At 44.8% G+C, this 10,348-nt stretch overlaps 1 protein-coding gene across 1 annotated transcript in view; it reads left to right on the forward strand.

Annotated features, from left to right (window-relative positions):
• The first annotated feature begins 1,796 nt into the window (after nt 1-1,796).
• The window catches only part of Exoc6 (exocyst complex component 6), a 128,503-nt gene continuing 119,951 nt past the window's right edge, over nt 1,797-10,348 (forward strand). Inside the window, exon 1 of the mRNA XM_021151208.2 lies at nt 1,797-1,961. Within this exon, the coding sequence (XP_021006867.1) occupies nt 1,861-1,961 (101 nt within the window). The 5' untranslated portion in view covers nt 1,797-1,860. The remainder of the gene's footprint in view (nt 1,962-10,348) is intronic.

The raw sequence follows: 10,348 nt of genomic DNA on the forward strand, positions 1-10,348 counted from the left end.
TAATTTTTTTTTTAAGATTTATTTTTTTTATGTATATGAGTACACAGTAGCTGTGCAGATGGTTGTGAGCCATCATGTGGTTGCTGGAAATTGAACTCAGGACCTCTGCTTGCTCCAGCCCCGACAATGTAACTGTCTTCAGACATACCAGAAGAGGGAGTCAGATCTCATTACAGGTGGTTGTGAGCCACCATATGTTGCTGGGATTTGAACTCAAGACCTTCCACAGAGCAGTCAGTGCTCTTAACCACTGAGCCATCTCTCCAGTCCCATACATTTTTATTAAAAGGGGGCTGGATATGATGGTTCATACCTTTAATCCCAGCACTTGGGAGGCAGAGGCAGTCAGACATCTGTGAGTTCAAGGCCAGCCTGGTCTATGTAGTGAGTTCTAGGCTACCAGAGCCACACAGTGAGAAAGCCATAGGCAAAGACTATGATAGCATTTGGAATCTGGCAAAGCAAAGGTACAAATTCTTTCCTAGAGTCTAGAAAGAAATGCAGTTGTGTCGCCATGTTGACTATAGCTCAGTGAGCATTCTAACTTACACTTGAGTCATTTTATGCTCTGGCATTTGTTACAGAAATAATGGAAGTTAATATAATATAGGATAGTAGTACAAGGTAGATACCACAGGTATTAGCAGCTGCAGCTGGGGAAACTGAAATAGAAAAGTATTGTTTTGTCTAGTGTCACATACCTGTGAAATGGCATCAGTCAAGGAGTGGGGTTTGGGACACTTGTCTTAACTGTTTCTCAATATCATCTCCCAGGATTTCTTATGGGGAGGAGGAGGAAGAGGAGGAGGAAGAGGGAGGAAAGGAGGAGAAGGAGGAAGAAGAGGGAAAAAAGCTGGTAGCAGAGGCCCAGGGAAGAGAGTGAGTCTGACAGCTGGCTGGTGCAAAGCCTGCCTGACTCACAGGGAAGCTCAGACAGAGCTCCTGGACCTAGGGAGAGCAGAAAATTAGTTGTCCCTCTGGCTAGGTTTGAACTCTTTTCTGACTAATCTTCCATCAGTGCTTTGATCATGACAAGCTGGTTTACACAGTGTCCTAGATACAGGTTGTTAAGCAAGCCTCTTTTCCTACATGTGTCCCTTTGCTCAAGCCACCTGCCATTTCCTTCTACCGCTCTATTGCTCATTCTTTCCCCCTAGAAGTCTATTCCCACCCCAGCCCAGCTACCACTCCCTGGGAGCGCTTGGATTCAAGAGCTTCAGCATGAAATCCAACATTGCCCTGGGCCTCTTTTCTACGTTGCCAGCAAGCGCCTTAGTCTTGTTCTCATTTTCCCTCATTTTGATAGTTAGTCCAATAAGACTAACCTCGGTGAACTTGCATCCGGCAGGGGACACGATTTTTTCAGAGCAGTCGAGGTATAGAATTTTTGTTTGTTCTTAAAATAAATCTCAACGACAAACTCAGTTTTGATTTTCGGGAGAGCATTTGCCTTTCTCTGACTCCCCACTATTTAAAGCCCATCAAGGTGCTCGGTAGCTTCTATTACTTCTATTACTGAGGGCGTGTGACTGAGGGTCACCTCCGTTATTGCTAGGGTACCTGCAGTGCACAACAGCACACACTACACTAAAACGTCTCTAGATAACTAAGGGCAGGTCGCGAGGAAAGATGGAGGTGGAGGTTCCACCCCCCTCCCCCGCCCCATCCCCACCGTCTCCCGGTCATCCTTAACTCCCCAGGGGCGGGCTCCACCCGGGCGGGCCCCACCCACTGCGCCCCACCCCTCCAGGCCCCGCCCCTCCCCTCCCCGCAGAGCCGCGCCGCGCTTGCGCCACCTGCCGCTCGCTCCTGTGGTCCGCGCGGCGCCGCGCCCGGCCGGCGCCTCCGCTTCCAGCCAAGATGGCGGAGAGCTGCGAGGCTCTGGGCACGGTCCCGGAGCACGAGCGGATCTTGCAGGAGATCGAAAGCACCGACACCGCCTGCGTAGGGCCCACCCTCCGGTAAAGTTCTCACATGCCCGGGCTTTCGGGCCGCCCTGACCAGGGACCCCTTAGGAGCCGGGCGGGGCGTCCGCTGCCGGGTGCGCGCGCGTCGGCCCGACAGGTGGTGCGCGCGGGGGCGGGCGCTCGTGGGCTGCGGGACCCGGAGGGCCCGGGCACCTGTCACCGCGCCGCCTGTGGGTGTGGCTGCCAGGGTGTCTCTGACCCGGAGAGCCGCCCCAGCCTAGGGCCTTGATGCCCCAAGGCCCTGACCCCTAGGCGGAGGCTGTCTGCTCTGTGCTGGGGACGAAGGTCACCTGCAGGTGGCCGGAGTGACTGATCCCGGTGCCAAGTTGCGCGCTGATGGAAACCCCAGCGCACTGTCTGCTCCGGGCGTGGGAGAATTGAAATTGAGCGGGAGACGCCAGCACCTTTCTCCTCCGCTGCAGCACCCTTCTCCCCGGGCGAGACGCGAGCGTGGGCTGACAGCTCGAGTTCATGCAGGGGTGACGATGCTCTTGGGACAGGAAGCTTTTACTTATTGACAAATTAAATTATGTTGATTTTGTATTAAAATTTCAGCTTATTTTAAATGGATCCAAACCCACTCTCTTTAGGGATAGTACCAGTTAATGAATAGTCCATACCGGACGGAATACTTGCTGCCCCCATAGACTGGTACTGGTACAGAGCTATTAGCCATTAACACTAGGTTAGACACTTCAAGGATTACGATTTCATCTTTCGCAGTTAGGATGAATGAACTTGTGGTTCATTAAGGGAATTTGAGACAGACTGTGCTTTGTCAGTAGTCTTTCTTCAGGATACACTTTCTGGAAATGGAATTCTGTTTTCTCACTGTAAATGTAGATAAAATGAAGTCAGTTCAACTTATAAATTCACTTTGCCCCAGGGAGCCAGATCATGTGGTGTGTTTCTTGTTTCTTTCTCATAAACTTGTCACTGATGACTGAAAAAAATCATTTAACCCCCTTGGCCTTGTTTCTGTATTTGTAGAACGGGGTGGGGTTGGGGTGGGGGTTGTTCAGAACATGAGAGACCTTGCCCATTTATTCTCTACCTCCAAGCACTTAATAGACAGGTTATGTTTTTTTTATTACAGAAAGTTCCTGCTATGATATGCAAAGGCCTCATTAGTATCTTTTAATTTTCTTTTTCTTTCCTTCATTTTTGTTTGCTAGACAGGGTTTCTCTGTGTAGCCCTGGCTATTCTGGAACTCATTTTGTAGACCAGGCTGGCCTTGAACTCAGAGGTTTAGCTGCCTCTGCCTCCCATGTGCTGGGATTAAAGGTGTGCATCACCAATGCCCAGCTCCTTATTGTTAATTTTCTTACATGAATTTTTACATTAGATTTTACATATACAGTAGTTTAAAATAGGAATCAGACTCAAAGAAAACTTTGTGACATCTAGATTCCACTGAAGGACCCTCCAGTCTCATAGGACAGCCATTCCTTAATGTGTTCATGAAGCAGTTCATTCGCCAGGGGTCAGGAAATGCACTTTTGTCTTTGGTAGCTGCCCAGTCAGTGTGGAATAGAAAATGAATCCTCATTGGTATGTTACCCCTGGTCTTCAGGAGGCTGGAAATCAAGTCCCTTTGTTGGACCCTAGGAATGATACACATCAGGACTGGCCATCACCCAGTAGGAGTGGCTTATAATAGAGGTCAGCAGTTTAACGTTTTTTGAGACTATTTCACTATATTGCCTTGGCTGGCCTGGAACTCACCATGTAGATGAGGCTGGCTTTGAACTCATCAAGATCTACCTGCCTCTGCCACAGCTTGTTGAGATTGCTACCATTCTGGTCAAGTTTTAAATTATATATTGTCTAGTTTAAGTAGGAGGATTTTTTTTTGTTGTTGTTTAGTTTTTGTTTGTTTGTTTGTTTTTTGTTTTTTCTCGAGACAGGGTCTCTGTATAGCCCTGGCTGTCCTGGAACTCACTTTGTAGACCAGGCTGGCCTCGAACTCAGAAATCTGCCTGCCTCTGCCTCCACCACGCCTGGCTGTTGTTTAGTTTTGTTTGTTTGCTTGCTTTGCTTTTTGAGACAGAGTAACTATGTATGTGGCCTCACCATATTCAGCTTGCTAAATAGACGAAGCTGGACCTGAATTTGTAGCATCTTTGTGCCTGTTTCCCAACTGCTGGGATTACAGGCTTGTACCACCATGCCTATCTCAGAGAGAATTTAACATTAAAACATTGGTTGAGTGTGGTGGGCTGTGATCCTAACACTTGGGAGTCTGAGACTCTTACCTCTTAAGGAAGGGATAGTGTGCTGTCCTCTTCTTAGCTCCATTGACTTACTTAGGGTGGTTGGGTGAGGTATCCAAACATCCTGACGTCCACTAGAGAATAATCTAGCGGCTGTGCAGGTGCCTAGCACATAGGGTATTGGATATCAGCGTTACTTTAGGTTCTTTGGCTTGGGTAAGATCTAGATTATAGGCAGACTTGTGATTTTTCTGTGAATCCTGCCTTACCTCAGCAATGTGGGCACACCTCACCTAGCGAACTGAGCAGGGTCTAACAATGAAAGAACAGAGGAAAGGGTGCGCGCGTGTGCGTGTGCGTGTGTGTGTGTGTGTACACTCACTCTCTCTCTCTTGAAATTGTTTTTATTTTATTTTATGTGTATGAGTATTTTTTCCGGCATGTGTGTCTGCACTGTTCTTGAACCTGGTGCTGAGGATGTCAGGTCTCCAGGAGCGGGTGTTACGGACTCCATGTTGCAAGGCACCATGTGGGTACTGGGAACGGAACCTGGGTCTTCTAGAAGAGCAGCCAGCCAGTGCTCTTCACCGCTGAGCTCCCTCTCCAGCCCCTGAGTTCTCTCTTCGTGTGCTGGAACATGGATCTCCTTCTGCCTTTGGAGACTGGGACTTCTGGAACCCTTCTGTGGGACTCTGAGACTTCTGTGGGAGTCCCTGTGGGTCCCTGGATTTCTGATTTCCACAGACTTGTGTTCCTGGTTCTGATTCTCTAGCATGCACAGAGTCTGTCATGGCAGCCCTTCCCTTCTAGAACAAACAACTTAATTCTACACATTCTTTTAATTTCATTCCATCTTCTCTCCCTCCTTCCCTCCCTCCCTTCTTCTCCCCTTTTCTCTCTTCCCTTCCTTTTCTCTCTTCTTTCTTTTCCTTTGAACATCTTCAAAGGGGTCTCACTGCATTACCGAGAATGATCTCCAACATTCTTGGACTCAAGTAATTTTTCTGTCTCAGCCTTCTGAATGCTGAGATTACAATGTGTGTTGCCATGTCCTGACATGGCTTTAATTTTTTTTTTTTAAATTTAAATGTAACTTATTATGTTTGATGTGTGTATGGTATGCCCCTTCACTGTGTATGTGTGTGAGGTGTGTGTGTGTGTATGCATATGCACGGGCACATGCCATGGTGTGCGTGTGGAAGTCACAGAGCGTTCTACATTCCACTTTTATTTGGATTCCAGAGATTGTCCTCAGGCTGCCAGGCTTGTGCAGCGAGTACTTTGACCTACTGGGCCATCTTGCTGCTCCTCATTTTAATTTTTAATGCAGTGATATCGATAACTGTAATCCACGTAAGCAAAAGCTTTTTGGACTTTTTGATAAGTTTTTAAAGTGTGAAAGAGAACAAAAAAAATTGATAATTACTGTTTAACTTCCTTTTTCTTTCTCCCTGCCCCCCCCCCCCTTTGCTTCAGACTTCCTATGTAGCCCAGGCTATCCTGGAAATTCACTAGAGTTCTCTTCCATCAGCCTTCCGAGTGCCGAGAATACAAAGATTGGCAACCAACTCTGGAAAAAAACACTTTCAAAACACACCTGTGTTCTCTGTCACTGGTTTCCTAGTATGGTTTTAACTACTGGTTACAGTTTCAACTTTTAGCCAGTGAATATGTTTCACTTCGAAACTACTGGGGCAGTACTACCATCAGACTAGTGAAGCTCACGAGCACACAGCCTTCTGTGGTTAGAAGCATCTTGGAGCACACAGCCTTCTGTAGTTAGAAGCATCTTTTGCACGCGTTCATAAAGTGGAGCAAACTGAAAGTGGAGTCACTTTCAGTAACTGTCGTAGATATAAATAAAGCCTCTGCAGGAACATAACAGAAAGGGGAAACAAAAGCATTCAATTCCGTTGTGTTTGATAGTCAGTCTCCTAGTATCCCGTTGTACTTAGCAATCAGATGATTAAATGTTTATTCATTAAATATCTAGGTTTTAAAGTTAACCGAAGTCTGGTAATTATTTTTAGACATGTTAAAAAGTGTCAAAATAATGATTCAGTTTATTTGAGTACAGACTCGCTGTTGTCTTACTAAGGGTTTTACTGCTGTGAACCAAGGCAGGTCTTACAAGGACAACGTTTAATTGGGGCAGTGTTGGAGTAGTGTTGCGGGGCGGAGTTGTGTTTTCGTGGCCCTGGCTTATTTGGGTTGGAGATTTACTGCAACAGGGCTGGTCTATAGGTTTAGAGTTTCAGTCCATTATCATCAAGGTGAGAACATGGCAGCATCCAGGCAGGCATGGTGCAGGGGGAGCTGAGAGTTCTACATCTTCATCTGAAGGCTGCTAGCAGAAGACTGGCTTCTAGGCAGCTAGGACGAGGTTCTTAAAGCCCACACCCATAGTGACACACTTCTTCCACACCTCCAAACTGTGCCACTCCCTGGGCCAAGCATATTTAAACTATCCTCCTTACCTTTTTATAATCTTAAATATTATTAGAGTAATGCTAACATAGGGGTCAGCAAGTACATACTTAGGAAAATCTTAGTTGAATAAAATGATCAAAACCAAGAAGTAGCCAACTTTATAAATTAATTATCAAACGAGGGTTGTTTGCCAAATTACTCTCATGTAATATTGTTTAAACATTTCAGAGTTAATTTCTGTAGGAAGATTTTTTTTTTCAGCTAGCACATAATGTAGTGAAAGTCCAATTTCTTTATTTTAATGAGATTTTGAAATGTCTATTAAGTTACTTACTTTTTCTTTCTTCCAGACAATTGTAGTTCAGGCTAGTTCTGAACTTCTTCTGTAACACCTGCTGCCTCAGCCTTCTGAGTGCGGGGACTAAAGGTGTGTACTCCTGTGTGTGGCTTTCACCTTGTTTTCATGCTTATTTATATCAGTAAGCCAGCTGGAGCTGTGCTCCTTTAAATCGAGACTTCATAATACAAATTACCAGTGCTCTCTAAAGACAAGCTATTTTACAGACAGAATGATAGGTACAACCTTTCCGATCATAAGTTTGTTTTCCTAACTTCAGGCAAGAGACAGAAAAGTCACAGAGATAGAAAACTTTACTGGTCCGAGATTTAGAGAGCCATAGAGCTCAGGAAAGTACTTGGGGACTTAAGTTTAGATTACCAAAATATTGAACTTCATGAAATAAGGTGGAGAACGGTTAAGGAAGACACGCGATGTGGACCTCTGGCATCCACGCAGGTGCACGTGCACAGGCAACAAGCCCAGCAGTGCACATATGACCACCTCCCTCCCCACAACACACACACATGGAGCAGACAAACCAAAAACAACTTACTGATCCAGACACTAGACCTAGGCCCTTGGTGGATATAAAATCTTTAACCAAATTCCTGGAAAATGTCTGCTCTTTCCTAGAAGTGACATGATTGTTCTCTCCTTTAATTAGCCAATCCATTTTCTCCACTTTTACCCTTTGTGTCTCCCGATTCCACTGAGAAACTGATTTTCAAGTCTGTTCCCTGTGTGTCTCATTCTTGATCAAGAGTCTCTTCTGTTCCTCAGTTGGGGCTTGGTCTTGTTACTGGTTCCATAATTTGGGGAGGGGAAAGGTCCTAGTTTGATGGAAATAAAGAAAAACAAACAAAAAAACCATACTAACACTTCCAGAGCTTTCCAGAAACTTCTGTGTATGGCTGTTTTACATACCAAGTGTGTATTCATTTCCTCCTATGGAGCAGACCTCAGGTCCAGCAGGGTGTCCACCATTACACTGTGCCACCATCTCACCTTTAGGAGCCACTTGCCTCTCGGGTTGGCATTGTAGTTTGTAGGGTTCATATCTAGTAGAGACCATTGGTGTCCCATCGCCCTTATCTGCATAGCATCTTTTGGCACTGTGAAAGCCACCTGTCAGAGAGGAAGCCTCTAGCTCGGTGCTAGCTTGCAGTCTATATGGCTTGCACCCAAGGTGTCTTCAGTGGCAGGGTCTTATTGTCTAGTTCTGGTGGGTAATCAAGAGAAATGGGAAGGAGCCTGTGTTATTCTGAGGGCCTTCGGGGCCTCCCTGGCTATACAAAGAGGGACCCCATTATCTAATCCTGGAGTTCCTGTTGATAAACAGTGGCTTCTAGGAATAGTGTTATCTAGAGTCATGCAGGTTCTTTCTCTCTTGAACTAATTTTCTTTTTACTTATTTTTTAAATTGGCTTACAAAGTAGTAGATTCCATGTCGCTTTTTCCTATGCCTTTCAGTTCACCTAAGCCTCCCTTCCTGCTCCTTCTCTTCCTCTGTCTCCCAGCCCCCATTCCTGATTGAACTTGTCTACCTTCTGTGTTCCCTCTTTCTGTTTTCAAATTACCAATGTTCTACTGGTCATGACCCTGACCCATGGTGAACAAAGCAGACTCTTTCTAGATCTTCTCTTCTCTTCTCTTCTCTTCTCTTCTCTTCTCTTCTCTTCTCTTCTCTTCTCTTCTCTTCTTCTCTTCTCTTCTCTTCTCTCTCTGCTTCTACAGGTACTTCAAGTTAAATACATAATATTAAAGATTCAAAGCTAGTACCCACTTAGCAGAGAGATCTGTGGGAGAGATCTGTGGGTTTGTTCTCTTGTCCTGGGTTACCTTGCTTAGCATAACTTTCCTGGGTAATTTCACTACTGTGGTTTAGCTAAATTGTCAGGACACCAAACTGCAGTCTAACTACACTAAGAGACGAATGCTACTCTTATCCTTAGCCAGAGAGGCTTCTTTTTGTAGTGACTGGTAAGTGTTCGCAATGCTTTGATAGTTTAGTGCTCCGTCCTTAATAGGGCATACGTTCTCCCTGTTACAAAGCTCAGGAAACACTGTGGAAGATGGAGTGGAAAGAATGTCAGAGCCTGTAGGTATGGAAAACAGATGGGAGATACGGAGGGCACGTCCTATCTATTGCAAACATGATCTTACAGCAGCCATGATTGCCTCAACTGGGCCTGTATATGGTTGGACCTATCGATAGCCCCTCCTGGATTGGGAGGGGCTAAAGGATCCTACGTTTCCCTGCTGAACTATTGGCTATGGATAGATTCTGAGAGAAGGACAGCTGCTGCTTCCTGTTGTATACCAAGTGGCTGGCGAGCCCACCAGGCTTCAGCGGTCAGTCCCACATCTGTGGCCACAGAGACGGCACTGGGTAAAGTCCAAGGGTCACAGAACAGAATAGAAAGGCATGGATGTGGGAAGGGGATCTATAAGGAGGAGAGGTAACAATGGGAAATAAGAAAGTATTATGTACATAGATGAAATCGTCAAATAAGAAATCTAACAAATATTTTTAAAAAACCCATAAACCAAAAAACTCCTGTGCCATTAGTCGGGAACATTTTTTTTTTTCCATTTTATTGTTTTCCTGTAGTTACTTTTTTTTTCCTCATGCAAAAGTTTTATTTTTAAAATAAACTACTATTTAAATACAACTAATTTTTTAAAAATTCTTTTTGCGTTTGGATTTTGTCATAGTGTAGAAGTCTGTGCTTGTGTAAGGGGATTCCGCCATGTTTTCTTTTGTTCCTTATATGGTTTTATTTTTATATTCACATCTGATTCTTTCTGTGTATTCCTGTCCAGATGCCTTAATACTAATTATTAAAAGTAGATTTGGGGGCTGGTGAGATGGCTCAGTGGGTAAGAGCACCCGACTGCTCTTCCGAAGGTCAGGAGTTCAAATCCCAGCAACCACATGGTGGCTCACAACCATCCGTAACGAGATCTGACTCCCTCTTCTGGAGTGTCTGGGGACAGCTACAGTGTACTTACATATAATAAATAAATAAATAAATAAATCTTAAAAAAAAAAAAAAAGTAGATTTGTTTCCCACATTGACTCCGGATGTTGCCATTATCAGGTATTTAATTTTCATACACAGCAGGACTGGATCTGGTCTCTCTGTTCTGTTAATGTTTTATGTCTGTACCCATCTGGTAACAGACCCTTTTAGTTAACGGAGGCTTTGGCGTGTGCTCTCTTTGATTGGACTATCTCTCCTTTGTCACTCATTGTTCTTTGTTCTCTCTGGTTGGGCTATCTCTACCTAGTTACTCATTTTTTAAAGGGGTTTCCTGGTAATTCTTCTGGTTCATTCTTCAAGTGAACTTCATGATCAATATATCTAGCTCTTAAAAAAAAAAAAAAAAAAAAAAA

Source organism: Mus caroli, chromosome 19, assembly GCF_900094665.2.
Source record: "Mus caroli chromosome 19, CAROLI_EIJ_v1.1, whole genome shotgun sequence".
NCBI classification, from domain to species: Eukaryota; Metazoa; Chordata; class Mammalia; order Rodentia; family Muridae; genus Mus; species Mus caroli.